Source organism: Lynx canadensis, chromosome F2 (assembly GCF_007474595.2).
Source record: "Lynx canadensis isolate LIC74 chromosome F2, mLynCan4.pri.v2, whole genome shotgun sequence".
NCBI lineage: Eukaryota > Metazoa > Chordata > Mammalia > Carnivora > Felidae > Lynx > Lynx canadensis.
In genome coordinates, this window is record NC_044320.2 from 59,510,075 (window position 1) to 59,531,660 (window position 21,586).

At 37.7% G+C, this 21,586-nt stretch overlaps 1 protein-coding gene across 2 annotated transcripts; it reads right to left on the bottom strand.

The window, feature by feature from the left end:
• Positions 1-1,603: 1,603 nt before the first annotated feature.
• Positions 1,604-21,219, bottom strand: GDAP1 (ganglioside induced differentiation associated protein 1). Of its 2 annotated transcripts, XM_030304402.1 has the most exons (6): positions 21,022-21,219; positions 20,126-20,318; positions 9,907-10,080; positions 8,581-8,675; positions 5,786-5,900; positions 1,604-4,781 (listed from the first exon to the last, which is right to left on the bottom strand). In XM_030304402.1, the coding sequence occupies exons 1-6, from the start codon at positions 21,136-21,138 to the stop codon at positions 4,399-4,401; spliced, it is 1,077 nt and encodes a 358-aa protein (XP_030160262.1). In that variant the 5' UTR covers positions 21,139-21,219; the 3' UTR covers positions 1,604-4,398. The 2 variants fall into 2 exon arrangements, with proteins under 2 accessions (XP_030160262.1, XP_030160263.1); XM_030304403.1 differs by lacking the exon at positions 21,022-21,219 and having other exon boundaries at positions 20,271-20,311.
• Between the last annotated feature and the right edge of the window lie 367 nt (positions 21,220-21,586).

Below are 21,586 nucleotides of genomic sequence, written 5' to 3' on the forward strand. Positions count from 1 at the left end.
CTAGCCACGTGCCTGAAAATTTACCTATCTGATTGATTAGGAATTAACTTATATACATGGATGTGAATATTTCTGTTAGCATGGAAACCTGACCCTTTGCATTACATTTCATTAACATCTTTATATTTTCATCCATACTATCGGTTTCTCTTAATAAGGGAATTTAAAGATAGCACCTTGTAATCAAGGAGTCAATGTGTAAATAATGAGTACAGTAAAATGCTGGGAAAAAAAATTCTAACCTTCCCAAAGGAGCTTTGTGATGAGGTTTTCTGGATGAGATACACTGCCTAGTGGAATCAGAGTAGATCAGGGCCCATCATAAGTATGTTTTGTCTCAAGCTCCTCAGAGCCTGCTCCACCCTGCTGCTTTTGACCCATATGTCAGTCCTTCCTCTCTCCTAAGACAAAATCCAGGGCTCAACTCAAATGCCAGTAATCTAAGATATTTCTTTCATCAATGCACTACCCTTCTAATCCATGAAGTGAGTTCTCTTTCTCTCCCCTATCCATTTTCACAATGTCATACACAATTAAAACTATTATCCTCACTCTAGAAATTATACTTCCTTACTTGGTTTGGAACCCTATCTAGTGTTGGGTTACCACAAGTGTGGTAAATTAGAAAATCAAAACATTCTGATAGGAATACATAGAGAATAACAATATAAATGAGCCAAATATTTGGCATAAACAATATGAAGGTTATGACTAAATATCACTTCACTCATTGCATTAATTTGACTTTTGTGTCCATACCATGGTGTCTTTTCCTTTTCTGAGCATATGACATCATTTGCCTTTCCATGGGTAGTCAATATTGTTGCTTTTTGACTTGCTAGCAAATTCAGGGAAAATAAAGTCAATTAGGTTCTCATTTGCTTTGTTCATTGTAAAATAAAAGTAGTATTCAGTTTCTTTTGATGATTAGAATAATGGTTAAGCTTCGCAAGGCTAGAAATATGGATGGTAACTTGAATATTCATAACCCATAACTCAATAAAAGAGCTCTATCAAAAATATACATAAATATCATAAAAGTAATCTTTGAAACCCAGTAAAAATGTAACAAAACTATTTTGAAAAAACAATATTCTCTTGGTATTTATCATTTTCTGCCTATCCCATTAGGTAGCTGCCAAATAATCTCTTTAATGGTCAACAGCAATATGTTATTCTTTAAGCTGACACTCATTTTAATGATAAAATTGTGTATTTAAATAAATCATGAGTCAGTACTTGTTATAAGGAAAATATGCCATCTTGTAAGCTAAATATATTGAATACCTAATTTCTGCTTATTTTACTCCTTCCAATTAGCACAGTATACTTTGATTTTAAATGAAAATAAATCTTGGGGTTTTTTTGTTGTTTTTTGAGAAAGCGAGCAAGCATGAGAGGGGCAGGTGCAGAGAAAGAGGGGGACAGAGGATCCAAAGTGGCTCCACACTGACAGCAGAGAGCCCAATGCAGGGCTCAAACCCACAAACCCTGAGATCATAAGCCGAAGTTGGACACTCAATCAACTGAGTCACCCAGGTGCCCCAATAAATCTGTTTTCTCAAAAAAGATTACAAAATTGGTACTTTTATAGTTCATATTGATTATCCAATTACTTTTATTCGTCTTACAAGTAGAATAGTATCTTGATCTATTACATTAAACAACACCAAAATATCTACAACTCTGGTGTCAATATTAATAATAACTAAAAATCAAGCAAGCATTTATAACTATCTGCAATTAAGGAAAACAGATTCAAAAGGCATATAATTGCAATAACAATAAAATAGTATTTATGTATTAAGACATACACAGCCAACCTAAATTTAGTACCTCAGACATTTTTATAATTATGATATTTATACAAACTTTGGAAACTGAGGAGCACACTGGCCAGTCACCAATGATCTTGAAACAAAATAGATAAAAGTGCTTATTTTGCTAATAGTATATGTTTAGCTCTTTAGTTTGACATTGTGTGGTACTGTTATCCCTTCTAAAGCATTAGAAATCAATACTACATGTGCCTCAAGCTTTTGTACAGATGAATGATCTGATGAAGATGCCCTCATTTCAGAAACTAAGGTCATTAATGTTTATCTTCACTTGAGCAATTTTAGGTTTGCTGAACCTAAAGAATGCCCGATCTCAGACTACTATGTGAACAGTGGCATCTAGTGGTCATTATGTCCCCTAACATTTTATAAGTCTAAACCCATGGGTATGCATGAAACAAGTGAAATCACCATGATGCATCATCTTTAATATTGACACAAGCATATTTCCAATGAAACTGTATCAGAAAATTATACTTCCCAGTAGACTTTCTCTGATTCAGTAAATTTAAGGAAAAGCCAGCACTGGGCTTCTAATCTTTATTCTTGATCAACAACTGTTACATAGGTAAATACCCTTTGTAGATTTTTGTAAAAATCCAACTTTGTCTTCTTCATGTCTGAATTCTTGCTTCTCGCAGAGTGATATAAAGATCTCTGAAACACTATAAACTACTGAATAATCAGTTTTGTGGCTCTTTTATGAACATAGGGATTGGAATGTCCCAGCAACAAACAAATCCAACTACTCTATATGACAGTGCACGGGAGGGGCAAAATTAAGACATTCTAAAAGCCGCCAGTCTGTTCGTTATTATTAGATTAAGTTTACACTGAGATGTTATCAATTTTTGTAAACAAGGAACATCCACTTCCTCAAGATTTTCTAAAAACAACTGATTCATGAAATGGAATTATAGACTCATTTTACCATCAAAAGTCATTGTTTCCTAAGTTTGACTGTTTCCTATTAATAAAAAAAAGTCGGTACATTCTTTGGCTATTTTGCAGAGCCAGCCTGAGGCAATCCAAGCTTTTGTTATTTTCTTGAACCTTAGCTCATCATTCTCTATACATACTTCCTGCCAGAGACCTAAAACTATGCCCCCAATTTCTTTCAGGGCAATGCCAGGGAAACTGTATCTTGCTGTCACCATGAAAAATTTTTCCTAAGCACAAACTGTATGATTCCATAGTTGTTCATGGGACACACTGGGATTATTCCTTCCAGATGGACTGAGGTACCCCTGAAATGCCTAGACACGCATGAAGAATACAAGTGGACATCACTATTGGCTTATTTCATTTCCCCTAATGGGCTAAGACTACACTTTTCTCTTTCTCTCTAACTTTTTCTTTCTCTTTAACCTTCTAAGGCCCTGCTAATAACAATAAACAGATGCAAGGCCTAGACAACAGTTTTTTTTAACACACCAGCTTCTTCAAAATCAGAATAAGCATATTTAGTGCTCCCAGATCATTCAAACACCTACTACCTAGCCACGTGCCATGCTAGGGATTAGCAGGGACCTTCACCTGACTCCCACTTGTGTGCTAAAAGAGGCTGTAGAAGCCAGGACCCCCAGTGACTGGAGAAAACGGTTCATAGGAGTGATATTTCTCAGGCAGCATCCAATTAGGGAACTATGAGGAAAAGAAAGGAACCATTTTATGTCATGTAAATGCTAAGCAGAAATGTTCCAGTAGGCATTTCACACCCAAGTACATAAGCGGTTAATCTTATTAAAGTAATGAGTGTGATTCATATGCATTTAAAATTAATCCTAAGGTCAGATGAGGAGCTCTGGGTGTAAAGCCCAGGGTTTTCTCCAGTCCACTCCCCCAGTAACTCCCTAGTCTCTTCCCAAGTTTCTCAATTACAGGAAGATATGTGGGCAATGGCCACAAGTAGTCAAATGTAATGTTTACTAAGGGGACAGGCAGCCATGAATTGTGTTGGAGGCACCTGGCAGTTGCCTTCTACCGCTCTTCACTATACAGACTTCATTTTCCCTCTTGTCCTTCTCCCTGTTCCCTTTGTGTTACTTATTTCTGCCTGAAGCTAACAGCGATCATATGATGTGCTGCTGTGCCCCTGCCACTATCTGAACTGGTTTAAAACAAAGGTGATCTCTGAATTTCCAGTGGAAAATGTTGCTAACTACTCAACACTCAGCACATCCAGATAGTCTCAAATGAACAGCTTTGGGCAATCACAGGCTATTACCGTCTGCTTATAGTAAGAACCTTCTCCCCCAAAATAATTCAGAACTTGAACTGACATTTTGAGTTGAAGGTCTGATTCTCTGTCACATTTACATTCTCTTGACCTTGCACATTTTAAGGATGGATTAGTTCAGGTTTTCAAATAAGTGACCTCAAAGTTACCAGCCCACAAAAACACTTTCATTATCTCCTCTCCCCACATAAACTATCCAAAGAGTAAAGTAAATTATGCTTTTTACTAATTGCCCAGGGTCATTCTCCACTGGGCCTGGAAGAGTGGACAAGGGTCTAGTTGAATAGCTGGATGAGTTGCCACCATGAGATCCCTACAAGCCTAGAAATAATTTGGTCTGGGTCTAAGTGCTAATATCATGCTGCCAAGTCTCTTTCTGAAAAGCATAAAAGCAAAATATCCCATTCCTGCGAGCAAACCAACCACAAGGGTGGTGCCAAGAACTTTTGGGGCCCTTTTCTTGGCCACCCGGAACGCTGTTGGCAGCACTGCAGAGATTAATATATTGTTGACATGTCCTAAAACCTTGTTAAATGTTTTTCTCTTCAAGACACGTTCGTAATAGGTTTCCAAGTTTGGTCGCTTTCCATTTCCCCAGTTTCTCCTCGCAAACCCCAGGAACTTCAGCCGATGCAATGTGACAGCGAGTGAAACGTCTGCCAGGGTGAAGGATTCTCCGCAGAGCCAAGGCTGGCGGCCCTCTTCTAATCAGAGAAAGGGACACGGAGAGTTAGGGGCAAGGGCTGTACAGAGAGACTCTAGCTGGCATCTTTTATCTCGGTCTTGAGGGCGAGTGTGAGTACAGCAAATGATGAAGGCCATGGTACGTTTTCTTGACAATCAAACTCAGCAAGTAATTGTATCCTAAAACAAAGCCCATGCCAATGTATCCCAAGCTAAGGGAAATTTGCTTGATATCTGTCAGTCACCTACATCCCTGGGTCAAACTAGAGCCATTTGAGCTCAAAGCCTTTCATTTTCAAAAGGATTCTGAGGAAGTGAGAGCCTCCAACCCAGAGGAGTCAACAGATCTTTCTTCCTGGTTTAGGAAAACAGCAGATAAGCTTTAGAAACACCCATAAAATTGGGCCTGAAATGTCACTCAAGTGACTGCTGCTCCTAGTTACTTATATAAAGCAGAAGTTCCTATTGGGAAGCAACTTTCACATAACATGGTCTTCAACTTTGTTGCCAATTAGAATGGCACAAATGGCCCATATGCATGTACCTGGGCAATGGCTTGGTGATGCACTTAAGCCCCAAAGTACAATACACGGATGCTCACCAGCCAACCTGCAGACATACATAGGCCAGGACCTGTTTTATACTCCAGATTGGAAGTACTGTCCCTGCCCAGAAAAAAAACTAGAGGGACCATTCAAGCAACTACTCAGGTTATTCAACCAAATGAACTACTGTAATTACAAATGTGTGAAATGGGCTAAGTAGGAATCTCCCAGCTATAACTTCAAATTGTGCGGAAAAATCCTCCACCAGTCACATTTCACATATACACAGACTGGGATACCATGAGTTGCCTGGGTTTTGCTGAGTTCAGTATTATTGTTGCCATGATAATTTAAACTGCCCATGAATAAAAATAATAAAAACAGATTACAGGATGTTTTTGGCAAAATCTAAAAATATTCCCATAAATAGCCTGGGGTCCAGCAAAAGAGAAAAAAAAAACCCACAAATGAGAACCTACCTGGAGTTTCTTCATTTCTTCTTTGCAACTCAGTTTCAACCTGATCCAAGACTTTCTCCAATTCATCAAGAATTTTCTTCAAATATTTGACATTGTCATGGTCAAGAAGCTTTGACTAATTAGCAAAAATAAAAAAAGAGGTTATTGATGCCTGCAAAAAAAACAATCAATATAGAGCAAAGCAGATATAAACTCTTCCAGAGCTGGAGTCTATTTATTCGAGACAATGAGAAGATACAGAATAATGTTAAAGCAAAAGCAAACTTGAGGGAAAATACTCTGGCTTGGAGAATACTCCATGGGCCAGATCCAATGTTCACTGGCAACCCCTGTGGGACCAGTGGACCAGAAATGGCAAGGAATATGAGGGGCACAAAGGGACTCCTCTCAACCCCAACTAATGAATGGAACTTCAGCAGCTTTCGAGGAATGAAGGACTGAAGGGTCAGGCACGAGGAATGCAGAGAATTAAGGAAGAGTGGGTTCCTGAGAAACGGGAACTCTTGCACTTTTGGTGGGAATGCAAACTGGTGCAGCCACTCTGGAAAACAGTGTGGAGGTTCCTCAAAAAATTAAAACTAGATCTACCCTATGACCCAGCAATAGCACTGCTAAAATTTACCCAAGGGATACAGGAGTGCTGATGCCCCAACGTTTATAGCAGCACTTTCAACAACAGCCAAATTATGGAAAGAGCCTAAATTTCCATCAACTCATGAATGGATAAAGAAATTGTGGTTTATATATACAATGGAATACTATATGGCAATGAGAGAGAATGAAATATGGCCTTTTGTAGCAACATGGATGGAACTGGAGGGTGTTATGCTAAGTGAAATAAGTCATACAGAGAAAGACAGATACCATATGGTTTCAGTCTTAGGTAGATCTTGAGAAACTTAACAGAAGACCATGGGGGAGGGGAAGGAAAAAAAAAAAAAAAACTTAGGCAAACCATAAGAGACTCTTAAAAAAGAATAAACTGAGGGTTGATGGGGGGTGGTAGGGAAGGGGAAGTGGATGATGGGCATTGAGGAGGGCAACTGTTGGGATGAACACTGGGTGTTGTATGGAAACCAATTTGACAATAAATTTCATTAAAAATAAATAAAGGCAAAGATAATTCTATCAAAAAAATTCTCTCTCTTCTTTCAAAGAGTAGAAAGTAAGGGGTGCTGTGTATGAAGTCATTTCCTTTGAGAAGCTCCCTTAGCTAAGATAAGATGACGGAAGATGGGAGGTTGAGGAGGGCGAAGAGTGTTGATGTTGGCTACATTTTTAATGTGCGAGAAGCGTGCATGTGTTCTTGGACCATGAGGAAAGAATCACTAGAGAGAGAAAGGCTGACTGTAACTGATGAATCAAAGCCCACAGCCTCCTTAGGAGGCAGACAAGTCAAAATGGAATAACTGAAAATGGATTAAAGCCTTGAACATAAGACTTAAAACTAGAAAGCTCCTAGAAGGAAACATAGGTGGTAAACTCCTTGACATAGGTCTTGGCAATAATTTTATGAATCTGACACCAAAAACAAAAGCCACAAAAGCAAAAGTAAACAAGTGGGACAGCATCTAACTAAAAAGTTTCTGCACAACGGAGAAAACCATCAATAAAATGAAAAGGCAGACTATTAAATGGGAGAAAATACTTGCAAATTACATGTATGATAAGGGCTAACGTGCAAAATATATAAAGAACTCCTAAACACAATAACAAAAAAAAAATCTGATTTTAAAACATGCAGAGGATCTGAACACTTTTCCAAAGAAGACATACAGATGGCCAACAGGTACATAAAAAGATGCTCAACATCACTAATTATCAGGGAAATGAAAATCAAAACCACAAGATATCACTCACACCCATTAGAATGGCCATTATCAAAAAGGCAAGTAATAAGTGGTCGGAATGTAAACTGGTACAGCTATTATGGAAAACAAAATAGAGGTTCCTCAAAAAATTAAAAACAGAACCACCAGGTGATCCAGCAATTCTACTTCTGGGTATTTATCAAAAAAAAAAAAAAATGAAAATACTAACTTGAAAAGATGTATGCACCCCAGGTTCATTGCAACTTCATTTACAATATCCAAGATATGGAAACAACCTAAGTGTCCATCCATGGATGAATGAATAGATGCGGTATATACACACAATGCAGTATTATTCAAGCATAAAAAAGTGAAATTTTGCCATTTTCAATGACATAAATGGACCTCAAGGGCATTATGCTAAGTAAAATAGGTCAGACAGAGAAAGACAAATACTGTAGGATCTCTCTTATATGTGATATCTAAAAGCAACAACAACAAGACAAAACACCAAGCTCACAGAGACAGAGAACAGATTGATGGTTGCCAGAGGTGGGGGTTAGAGGAGGAAGAAATGGGTGAAAGATAAAAAGAAAAAAAAATGAGGGAGGGGAGTATATATAGAATAAGCTTGCCAATTGCCTTATTGGTATTAAAAAACAAAAGTCAAAGGTCTAGCTAAGTGGAATACCTGAAGTGACAGATTCCCAGTACATATTATGAACTTGCTTTTTACGTTTTATAACTTTCCTTGGCAACCAGCATGGGCAATACCTGCCTTTTTATAGGCAACCGTCATTAGGTTTGAATATCAAATCTAACAAAGAAAACTTCTTTCTAAAAGCAGAGCATAAGCCAAAGGTAACATGCACTGGTGACCTGCAATATTTAAGTGAAGATGTTCTAGAAATAGTGATACTTTACCAAAGTGGAACATTTAATACAAACAGTGGATGTCAATTGAGGACAGCCTGGCTTACTCACTTTAAGTCGCTTCTGTTTTGCGATGTATGCCTCTTGTAAATCCGGGTTTTCTTCAGCAAGTTTTTTCAGTTCAGATTCTGTGTTACCAATTTGGCCTGAGAACAAAATCATTTTTGAAATAGTAAGTTATTTCCTCCCTTCTACACAAGAAACAAGGAGAAACTGGGAAACTCCATGGTAAGAACATGAGCTCTGGGATTCACCCCCTCCCTCTGCCACGGCCTTACCCTCTCTGTGCCTCAGTTTTCTCAAATGCAAGAAAATGCTTCAGTTTTAATTTCTCAAATGCTTCTCAGAGCATCTGCTGCATAGGCTAAGGATTAAATGTGAGACACCCAGGAAAGCACTCAGAGCAAGGCCAGCACATTAGAAGTGCTCAGTGCTCAGTAGTTGTTCTATCTTTCAATACCTTTCAAGTTTTCTATAATGGATTTCTATATGAAGGGAAGGCAAAAGACTCATTTGAAAAAATATTAACTCTAAATGATGGAATTATAGTCAGAACACTTGCTTCAAATCATATAATGAGTATTTATGTAGGGAAGGAGGAGGAACAAGACGGTAAAGTGGGAAGAGGAAAAGGAGGACGGGGAAAGAAGAGGAGAAAAAGGTGGAAAAGTACAAAACGAAAGAAAAGTAACATTAAAAGAATTATAAAGGTGAGATATGATGTAATGGAAAGAATGTAGTTTCTGGAATTAGAAGATCTGCATTTGAGTTTTTCTAGTCAAACATCCCCAGAGTCCGACCACAGCCACCTTCCCTTACTTTCCTATCCCAGTCACATGTGCCATAGAGCACATCTCCTTCTCCACATCCCATGCACTGACCATACTCTGTCCTCAGAAAAGGAGAGAGCTGGTTATCACAACTCAAATCAATCCCAAATCATTGAATTTAGAGGTAGAATAATGGTTACACAGCCTGCAGTCTGGCTCCCTCACGTAATGAAACAAGAATTAAGGACAAGAAATGTGAACTCAGTTCCCCTTAATCCCCAGCAGTTTCCACATTTCATGATTCTTAGTCCACATGTCTGTTAGAACATGTTATGTTCTTTTCTTTTCCACAGGCCTCTTTTCTGAGTTTTACCCAAACGTGGCCCTCAAGACTAGGAGCTGGAAAATCAGCTCCTAAAGATAATAAAAGTCCAGCTGAACAGCTGAAGCACATATTAATCTAGTGCATGGATCAATCTGTAACATGAGCATCCATGCAACAAACTCAACAACCCTGTGCCCAGGTCTTCATGAGATGTGCCAGGTCTCAAAAACGAATTAAAAGAAACTTGAGATAGAATTCCAAGTCTTTAAGATCATTACATACTGCGAATCCTTGTGGTTGCATAAGCTGGGATCATGGAGTCCACAGTTAGCTCAGGATGTAAAATGCAGCCATGTGTATAGGCATCCATTGGCAATGAGTCAAGAAGTTCTCGATAATGTTGTACCCGTGGATAATACATGCTTCCTTTATCAGGCATTAACCTGGGTGTTTTTTCTAAAAACATATATACAAACATTGAAGAAAAAGTTACAAATGAGATGTTACATCCAAAAGCAAAATCAAAAACCCAAACCTCCTCATCAATGTTTTCAATATTGTATCAAGACATTTAAAAGATGGTATCCCCCCCGCCCAGATATTCAAAATTTGAAATGGGCAGATGTATGAGGCTAGATCCCAAACAATGATCACACTGCAGTTCTCTCACTTCTCTACCTTACAAATTGCTACTCAACCCTCAAGGTCCAGTTATTTATGCCAACTCCTCTGTGGAACATTCCCTAACATCCTACAACCACCAATATCTGATTGGGTCAAATGTACCTCCTCGGTACATGCAAAATACCTTGTACGTATACCTTCATAGCCTTATCACCTTAATTAGTTGTTTGTATCTTTTTGACCCATGAGCTTCTTCAGGGCAGGGAGCCTATGACCTAGGGTCTACCACAGTGTCCATTATACTTTAGGCCATTGATAGAGGTTGGTTAGGTGAATGAAAGACCATTATGGAAAGATAAACAAGGACCACTCTTTCTGAGGTTCCAATTAATACCAAGAGTAGCCCTGCTGATGCTAGGTGAATGTGAAGTGACAATCTTCACAGAATTCACCATGAATTTCTAGTATTTTATCTCTAGAAAGTGGGTTCTGCATGAATCCTCATGTGCTGGTTAAACTCTAGACTACCTGAAGGCAGGGACCATGTACTGTTCTCTGTTGAGTTCCCAGTGCCTAATATAATGTTTGGCTCATAGTAGGTGTTCAGTAAGTTTCAACTAATGAACATATTCCCAAATTTCTAGTTGCTATAGAATGTTTGAGCTGGAGAAGCTCTGCAGCAGTTACCAAAGACACTGAGACATAGAGGCTGAGGCATTCTCCCCAAGATCACACAGCTAATTAAAGGCAGAACAACAACTAAAGTCAGTAAGTCCTAATGCAGTGCTCTGTCTTATAACATCATTGTAACATCTCTAAAGGGTTCACAATTCACAGATTATCTAAAAAGAATAAATATGAACCAAATGATCCAAAGATCAGGGCTATGTCCCTTCAGAATCACTTCTTAACTTTTGACCCTGAAACAGGCCCTGAAAAATGCCAACAAGCTTATTCCAACAAGTAAAAGGAACAGCCTCAATTTTATTAATTTATTTCTGAGTTTGGGTTATTTAATTTAGAATCCTTTTGAGCACCTCACACTCATTTATAAGTGTTGAAAATTCAGAGTTCATTGCAGAGCATTTCAGACAAGATCTCATAATACCATAATCCAAGTGGAACAAGTTTTTTAAGCCAACAAACTATTTCTGACTCTCTAAGAAAAAATAAGATGGATTACTCCTCAAACCAGCAGACAAATATCTAATTCCCTGCTGGGAAGTCCAACTCTGAAATCTACATTGGAATAACTGACAATGAAGTGTCAGCCACATACTGCTTGTCAACAGTGAATTTACCCAACTAGAGCACACTTCCTTGGTGATCTTTGAGGATTTCAGTTTATCACTAAGATCCCAACCAATGCATGGTAGAAATTTCCATGAGGACAACAGACTGGAGTCCTTCTCAGGCCCTTGAAATACTAAAGAGTTCTTAACCTAATGTCCTTAAGTGCATACAAGACATAGGATTGCAAAGGAAATTGATTATATTGAAATATATTTATCAAATTATTCTTAAATTATAAAACATTAGTATGGGTGCCTTTTTTAACACATTAACAATATCTAGAAGCAGGTCTAATAACTACCATAATTTCAAAGTAATTATGAGCATAAGTTATTTTTAAGATATCTACAATAACTTGATATGCTATGAACATACCTGTGATTTCTATTGGTAACAAAGTCACAGGCACTCCTGATCAATTGCTGTGGTTTATCCCTACACTAGAAATGAAAGGAAGTAATGTTTCTGTTGGAAATTAGTGAAAATAAAGATATAATAATTTTTCTCCTCTAGGATCTCAAATCTCCTGAATGCTATTCATAGACCACTAAGGGCAACAGTTCTCAAAGCGTGGTCTAAGAATCCCTGGGCTTCCCCAAGACACTCTCAGGGGGTCCACAAAGTCAAAGCTACTTTCATGGTAATACTACAATGTTAATTGGTTTTTCACTCCTATTCTCTCTCAAGGATACACCAGAGTTTTCCAGAGGCTACAGGACATGTGATGGCTCCATCACTCTGACAGTTAATGAGGTGTGGGCTTATGTATTTGCGTGTTTCAAATTTTTCTCAGTTTTAATTTCTAATTTGGTAAATGTTGATAGATACAGCCCACAGAAACTAAAGCTCTCCAGTGTTCTCCATAACTTTTATGATAAAGGGGCCTGGAAACCAAACAGTTTAAGAACCACTGCTCTGAGGGTCCAAAAACCTCAAGTTAATAACCAAAAACGGTACAGTATTTTAAAATGCTTACAAGTGGTTAAATTTATGGCCAGTGGCTCAGGCTACTTTCTGGTGCCAGGCCTGGGGCATGTCTTCAGAAGAGCATACCACTTCCTTCTGGGAAAGTGAATAAAAGCAGGAAAAACACTGTCTAGTAATTGCTTTCTGGGGAAGTTCCATCTGCCTATGCCTGAGTTCTCAAAGGAATATAAATGTTTAAATCCATGAAAATAAGTTTCTTCTACTCAAGGCACCATTACAATACAACTATCTCCTCTAACACTTTGTCAGACAGACCATAAAATATCCACTGAACCAAAGCTCTCATCCAGCCTCAGGGTCTCTCTTCCAGGACTTCCAGAGCAACACCTGCCATGTGTTGTCATTGTCGTCCTCAACACCAAAGCACAATAGTGTCCACTGCCTCTGGAAACAGTTTTTCAAAAAGCAATTGGGAATTTCCTTTTAATTATACAGATCTTCCCTCTCTCATTCTATTTTATTTTTCAATCCTTCCATAAAGCATTTGTGTTAGAACACTAAAAGGAGAAGGAGAAGAAGAAGAAAAGGGATCACCTGGCTAGCTTAGAGCTATGCAACTCTTGATCTTGGGGTCATGAGATTGAGGCCCACATTGGGTGTAGAGAATGAATGAATGAATGAATGAATGAATAAATAAATAAATAAATAAATAAATAAATAAATAAATAAATAAATAAATAAAAACTGTTCTTGCTATTCTACCTCAGTCAGGAGCGAAAAAGCAAAAGCAATAGAAGGCCTAAAGGGGCAGGGCAAGGAATCAGGGGACTTTTAAGAAGCAGGCATTGAAAAGAGTTTCCAGCATTAGGGAATAGGGTTGCTGTACTGGAAACCAGGATTAGTGACTAAGCTGGAAGAAAAAATAAGAATAAATGAATAAATTGGCAGAAGACCTGACTTCCTAGAAGAACTGAGTAGGGGACAAAGGCAGGTCTTGTATTGCACCAAAATTTTGGCAGCAAATTAGAAACAGACGGGTAGACACAAAGCAGAAATATGAGATAATGAGAGAAAAACATAGTTTTTTAAAACCAGAAAGAAAAGACACAATGCAAGTGTTCTGCAGCTATTTAACAGGGACAAACCGTTCCCCACATTCTCAAGTCCCTATACTGCCTTGTAGAATAACCATGGCCTTGAGCCATTAAAAAAAATTACATTGTTTATATTACATTACATTGTTTACCCAAGAGCAAAAATTTAAAAGAATTTAGGGTCTTACAGGCTAAGCTTCCATTATTTTACTACATTGACTGCTCTGATTTCCTACGTTCCCCAGTGATGGCAGACAAAGAAGGCATAATTATGTCTTGTTTTCAAGAAAGACTTCCCCCTAGGTCTATTTGAATAATTTTCAGTTCTTACTATTAGTAGTTCAATGAAAACAGACCTCATTTCTATCTTTACCCCTTTGCTTATTTTTTAATTTTACTTATTAGATCACTTTGTGATGACATCGATATATAAGAAGGTATGCATCATGTAGCAGAAAAAAAACTGTACCCTTGAACTAGTCAAACACCAGGCTATTAAAAAAATATAATAATGTAAATAAGTTATAACCTGAGGCAAAAGTTATGGTTACAAACTGACTACAATTCAAAGCTGTTACAACTTTGGAATGAGAACAATCAAATCTAAACACAGATGAGGAAAAAACACATAATGTCAAATTATAGAAGTTCACTATATGCAGTCATGATCTGCTGAGACAGAGACAAATTTATACCATCATTTTCAATAAGCTTTATACCTTAAATGTTTAACTTCTCTTTGTTGGTATTTAAGGCTTTTAACAGAAACATTTGTAATTGGGAGCAAAACTCCTTTATCAGACAGTTTGTTCCAATTATTGTTTGCACATAATATAGAACTAGAGTCTCTGCATTTTGACACCCCTACCTGTCCACTGAAATTGGACAAATCAAAGAGGGGAGAAAAAGTTACTTTTTAAAGCCACTTTCATTGGCACACTCATGAGTTTTAAAAGGTTCATTTTCTTTTCCTTACCACATATATTTTCTCCACACTTGGTTAGAACCTTTGTGCTACTCTACAATTTCAGTAGATGTGCTAAAATACATATAAAGTAATTCAACTATTTATGAGAGGCTTTTATTAATATACAAAAATATTGTATAATTGGAATAATTGGAAACTCTTACATAAATAACTTTTTAATGTAACAGTGACTTCAGAATTAATGTTCTTTTTAAAAATCTGAGTTGATATTCAATAGATATTGACAAAAATTTTATCTACAAAATATATTTCCTAATGAGACTTATATACAATATTTTAATATCATACCAGAATACTTTATTTCCAAACCAAATTCCATTTCCTAAGAATAAATGATGTATATACAGACCTAAGGTATCGGATATGATCTTCAGAGAACTGTTCTATATTAAATTACCAAAATTTGATATCACCATATGAGATCCTTGATTCCAAGTTACCACTGAGTCATTTGGCAATAATAAATAGTAATGTTCTAGTATTTTGTAGTTATTTCATACTCATTTTTTCAAGTTATCTAGAGGTCAGATTAAATTCACTGAATGAGGTTATGAACAGTATTAGAAATATCCAGATTTTTAAATCTATATTAATAGTGCATATATTCAATTGTTATATCCACTGTTCCTGAGTTTTCCTAGTTTGCTTCATATCATGCCTTACCTAGTTTAATGAATTTCATGCCTTAATATATCTACTCTTCTTTACATGCACAAAGAGAAATAGGTCTCATGTACATGAAAAAGTCTGTAAAAGTGAGTGGTAATAGCACATGCATGTAGTAAAGACAGGTTTGGTATTATTTTCAAGTTTATAGAATGAAACTATCTTTTTAGATTAGTAAGATTCCAATGATTAGGAATCTTTGAAATATTCCAGGTCCTTGCACCAATTAACACCCCCAAAAAATAGCTACTAAAAGAATAAAGAGATTGTTCTTCACCAGCCCTTGGTTGAGCAGCCATAACTGAATACTTCTAAATTCTTTGTTTAACCCATGTTCTGACCTCAAGAATAACACTGATATCTACATCTATAGCTTCTTTCAAAAAAAAAAAAAACCATCATCCAATTTAGATATTAACTATTTTTAGGCTAAGACTTGAAAAATATTGCCTTGGCTACCAGATTTCTCCCCTAATACTATTAGCTATCTAATGGACTTATCCCAAAAGCATAAGGATGTAAATAGCGATTATATACAAATGTTGAGAAATTTCTACAGGTCAGCAAGCCATCATTTTTAGTACAATTTCTAGCTGGTAAGCAAATAACGTATGACAAATAACAGCAAAAGAGATACCAGTTGACTATATTCTTCAGGTGAATAAATTCACTTAAAGTCTCCTCTTATAACCATGGGCAACTATACATCTCATGAAATCAATTCACTCATTATTCTAAGTTGTAAATGTTCTTTTAAGTTCCACTCATAATTGAACAAAATGTTGGATATTCTGACCAGTTCACAATTTGCCATGTTCCAGATAGAACCTATACTTTTAAAACAACTTCAGATCATACCAGCCTTTTATTATTAGCTTAAATTATTGATAACTTTTTAGCAAGCTAGGTCTCCCATCCTTCATTAATGCAGCTGATTTTTAAAAATAAAATTCACATACTACATTTAGTCTTGTTAAACTTCATCTTAATTATTTTTCCCTTTTGTTGTTCCATGACAAACATTTCACAAGCTAGCCATTAACTATCCCAGCTTTTGTCATCCCTTATTTCCACAATGTCTTATTCAAGTCATTTATAGAATTGTTAGGCTCAAGTCAGAGAACAGAAACCTATAAGGACATCAGTAGAGATCCCTGTCCAGGCTCACGTCTATTTTCAAAAGTTCATTTTAATCATTTTAATGATTCATTTTAATCATTCAGAAGTATTAATTAAGCTCCTGTTAAAGAGCTTATATGAAGCACTATATGAAGAACTGGGGATTCAGCTGTTAGTGAGACAGACACTGCCTCTGACCTTATGGTGTTTACCGTGGTCTACCAGTAATTGAAATAAATGTAATAAAATTATATAGGATAAATCTTTAGCTAAATGGGCAACATGTGTAAGACATTTATAAATAAATATTCTTCAATATGGTGGTTTGAATGTAATCACTTTTATCAGCCATATTTGGTCCTTTGTTCCACAAGGGTATCTTCTGAGACAATCTGAAGTGCTCTACTTAAACCAAGATACGTTATATCTAGAACCATGCCCAGTACACAATAGATTCTTTTTTTTTTTTTTTTTTTTTTTTTTTTAGGTGTTAAAGCCATTCTTCAGTAATGTAAAACTTAGGCTGGTTCCTTTTAACGGAGATACTCAAAAGTTATATATGTGTATAGATATATATAAAATTATATGTGTGTGTATATATAAGTAATTTATAGTGCTGCTTAAAGCTTAAGCAATTAACACACAGTAATTTGCATTAGTGCTTCTGAAACTTTATATATGAATCACTTAAGGATCTTGTTAAAATGCAAATTGTGGGGGCGCCTGGGTGGCGCAGTCGGTTAAGCGTCCGACTTCAGCCAGGTCACGATCTCGCGGTCTGTGGGTTCGAGCCCCGCGTCAGGCTCTGGGCTGATGGCTCAGAGCCTGGAGCCTGTTTCCGATTCTGTGTCTCCCTCTCTCTCTGCCCCTCCCCCGTTCATGCTCTGTCTCTCTCTGTCCCAAAAATAAATAAACGTTGAAAAAAAAATATTTAAAAAAAAATGCAAATTGTGATTCAAGAGATCTGCAGTAGAGTTTAGGAGTCTGCATTTCTAACAAGTTCCAGGTGATATCAATGCAACTGGTCAATGGAACACACTTTAAGTAGCAAGGATTGCTAGAATTCACTTTACCCCATCCTTGACAATTAGGATAGTAATATCTGTCTTGTCTGGTTCTTTTCCTAATATCCATAAGTTGTTAATGACAAATATAAATTATCTTAATGATAATTGTGATAACCCACACATGTTTATTTTTTATTTTAATACTTTGGGATAAACTTCATCTGTAGACTACCTTTCACTTGGAGCGTCTGGGTGAATCAGTCAGTTGAGCATCCAATTCCTGGTTTCAGCTTAAGTCATCATCTCGGGGTTCATAAGATCAAGCTCTATACTTAGCATGGAGCCTGCTTAGGATTCTCTCTCTCCCTTTTTCTCTGCCCCTCCCCCATTCTATCTCCCTCTCTCAGAATAAATAAATAAACATTTAAAAAAGAATTAAATAGACTAGCCTTCATTTATATAACTGTTTTCTTGCTGTCTTCATATCTAAGGATTTGGGGTCCCTTAATCTTCTTTTAACTCTTCCCAATGGAGTGACTAATCTCCTGGGAAAGAGAAAAGAGTGAAGTAAGAGTTTATTGGACTTGCTTTATCTCTGCAATTGATAAAGTTCTATCACCTAATCTAAGAGGATAAACAGAGAAGTCAAGTCACCAAGGATATGCAACAAGTTAGCCAAAACTTCAGACTAAGAGCTAGAGTTAAAGTCCTTAGTTTCCATATTTTCATCTTAACATTTAGCCCACAGTGCCTTCTCCTCTGATTCCATAAGTAGTAAGAAGATTTAATATTTCCCTTCTTTGAGTAGGGCTCAGAATGTATTTCAGTTTTGTTTTTATACAATCAAAGTAAAAGAAAAACCTTAAGGACACTTTAAGAAAGCCTAATAATCATCATTACCATGTTGTAAAGTAACATATTTTATATTACTGAATATCTTAGAGAAGAAAGAATGCAAGAAGAGGAGGAAGAAGTGGAGAATGGTTAGCAATAGTGGTTCAAAGGATGCCAACAAGATATTTAAGTATGATTTTCCATTTATGTATCTTTTGGAGACTTTTGATGATTTAAAACAGAATTATTATACCATGATTTTGCTTTATTCACATTATAACCACTTCTCTCAAGAAATACAAATTACTTAACAGACCTGTCCATTTCCAAAAAGCTCAAGGTTGAGAAAAATTGTCTTAAATCAATTTGCCACCATTTTCAGTACTGTCCCCAGCATATAGATATAAAGAATAGGAAGTAATTATAAAGGAGAGACAGTTCATGACACTCTTTGGTTTAGGGGTGCCTGGGTGGCTCAGTCAGTTAAGCATTTGACTCTTGGTTTCAGCTCAGATAATGATCTCACAGTTCAAGAGTTTGGGCCTGTGTTTGGCTCTGTGCTGACAGCGTGGAGCCTGCTTAGGATTCTGTCTCCCTCTCTCCCTGCCCCTCCCCTGCTTGCTCTCTCTCTCTCTCTCTCAAAAATAAATAAACTTTTTTTTTTATCTTAAAAAGAAAATAACTCTTTGGTTTACACCAATGGCCAACTCTAATTAAAACCTCCAATCAGAATCCTAGGAAACCAAACACTCGGAATAAGAATAGGGGCAGCCCACTGTCAATCTAATTCCCTGGGGTTCCCTCTACACACTTTTAGGTCCCATACCTATTTTCCTTCTAAGTACCTCAGGCACTTTTTTAGCCTAGTAAGTTCCTTTCTCAGTTTCCAATAATGTGAGGTTGTATTCTGGTTTTATCCTGCCCAGTTAACATCAATGTAACTAGTGGCAGATGGAAAGCAACTAGATCTCATGTAGCTTCTTTTTCAGAAGAGCACTCAGCTGAAAGCTAGGAGCCTTCTGTTCTCTCAGTTGTGCCAGTGATCAGCTATATGATCTTTGGCAAATATTCAAGATATAGTTCATCTCAAAGGATTGTCATCAGGAGCAAGCAAGATGATATACAAGTGGCAATGACTATGGGAGACAGCTGGTATAACATGAAGGTATGGATAGGAAAGACCTGCATCCCAGCCCCACTCTGCCATTAAATATCTGCATTACCAAACAAAGGCAACCGCTTTGTTTCTCTTTCCTCATGTACAGTGGGAATAACTAGTCCATCATGCCTGTCTCAGATGGGTTCTTTTGAAGACTAAATATAACAGAATTATAAAGCACCTGACATAAAACAGGCTGTCAATAAATGATTATTACTTAAAAGCATTTTACAAAGTTAAGTCTTAAAATTCTTCACAAAAGATATAAATTTAAACTATAGAGCAAAGATCTCCACATATACCAACATTCTACTCTCCCCTGCCTACATTTGATTCCTCTTTTTTTCTCCTATGGTGTTTAAGGTGGAACTATTTGGTAGACTATATAAAGCTGATTTTCATAGTGTACATTTCAAATAATTCTGAACTTTTACTTCGAGGCTAAAAATTCATCACCACAAACCACACACCTACAGAGGTGTTTCGGAAGTGAATTTAAAAGGAAAGTTCCAACATTAAAATTTGTAGTTTATATAAAATCTTTTAAATGGAGTTACACTGGCTTACATAAAATTTATGGTATTGACCTATTTTATATTTGTGTGCTTATGGAAATGGAAAAGGTTTTTAGCATGAAACCATCATCATAAAACCAAAAAAGGAAGGAAGGGAGGGAGGGGGGGAGGGAGGAAGGGGGAAAGGAAGGAGGGAAGGAAGGGAGAAGGAAGGGGGGACATACATATTTGTGTTGAAAGTAAATCCAAGAAATCACAAATAGCCTTAACATTACCATCCAGGAAAGTCTGTTCAAGATAATCAATGATCTGAGTGGCCTCACAAATAATGTTTTCCCCGTGGATAAGGACAGGCACTTCTCCAGTTGAGTTCAAACGCATAAACCAAGGCTCATTGTGCTCACTCAGGGGCAGACTTACATCATGTTCCTCGCACTTCAATGCCTTTTCAGCAATTACCAATCGCACCTGAAAGAGTTCACACTGGTTACTACAACACATGTAGGCTTTGAATTAAATGACATCCTGGATACCATTAAGCAGACTTTCTGTGCTTCCCTACGTTATTAATATTCTCCACATTCTTTTTAACTATTCCTAGTCTAGGAATTAACAAGTGAGATATATTCTAGCATCTTACTCATATAAATTAGGATAATAAAATAAGGAATGAAAATAATTCTGGCTATATTTATTCCACAGTGACTCTCCATCACCACTACTATCTTTGCGTCCTAAACCTAATTATGTGTCCTCCCCAGACAAGAATCTGATATATAGATGTGCTAGGCCTTGTTGACGAGAGAGAATGCGTACCAGAAAGAGTAAAAGAAGGAACTGTAAATTATGCATGTGGTTGCATGAAGGAACTTCCCTCTGCCTCACTCCCCTAAGCCCAGGGGACAAGGCCTCCTGCCCGAATACCTAAAGTGATGTTTTTTGTTTTTTGTCGCATCTCATGAGTGGCAAAGCCTGAGTCATACCCTTTCCATCCCAGACTGATCATCCGTGCTCCCTCACAGCGCGCATCCCTGCCTCAGGGAGCGCCTGCCCGGGTTAGGGCTTTAGAGGCCTACTTGCAGATGCGCCGGACCCGAGAGAGCCCTGAGGGAGCTGTCCCGGTGCTGAAACCCGACCCGCGCCGCCCGCCCCAGCAGAGGCCTGTAATTACCTTTTGAGAGCTGAAAGAATGTGTCCAGTGGTACAGAATGAGCCTAACCTCCGCGTCCGACTTGCTTTCCGCCATCAAGGGCGCGCCCCCTCTCTGCTCGTCCTGCTTCCGAGCCATTTTGGGGTGCGCGAGTACAATAGGGCCTTGCCCGTCAGCCCTTTATTTCTCCCACCCACACTGCCCCGCAAAGCGTCGTTAGTTTTTCCGAGTTGCCGCCCGGATCCGGGAAAGATGGGTTCGCGCGGACGAACAGACCACTGGGAAGTGTAGTTTCACAGGCAAGAAAGCTGCAGCGCCGCGTCCGCCGAGATGCGGGCGTGTCTGCGCGCCTGGAACTCTCTGGCGTGTGGAAGACACATGGAAGGCGCAAGTGGATGTGTTTGGGGAAATAATCTAAAATTAGAGTCCCTGAATACTAAGGCTAGTAATGAATAATGTTGAGTGCAAATTACTCATTGGTTTGGTAGGGTGGAGTAGAGGTTGCTCACGTATAAAAGCAGCAACTTCCTAGGATACTTAGGTTTCCTCTTGGAGGGTTTGTGCCCCAAGCGGAAAGGAAGCTCTG

Excerpts from the sequence above, each read along its gene's own strand:
- GDAP1 (XM_030304402.1), bottom strand. The coding sequence starts at position 21,138 with ATGGCTCGGAAGCAGGACGAGCAGAGAGGGGGCGCGCCCTTGATGGCG. Across the intron at positions 8,676-9,906 it reads TGCAACCACAAGGATTCGCA|GCCAAATTGGTAACACAGAA; the intron begins GTATGTAATGAT and ends TTTTGTTCTCAG. Across the intron at positions 4,782-5,785 it reads AAGAAATGAAGAAACTCCAG|AAGAGGGCCGCCAGCCTTGG; the intron begins GTAGGTTCTCAT and ends TTCTCTGATTAG.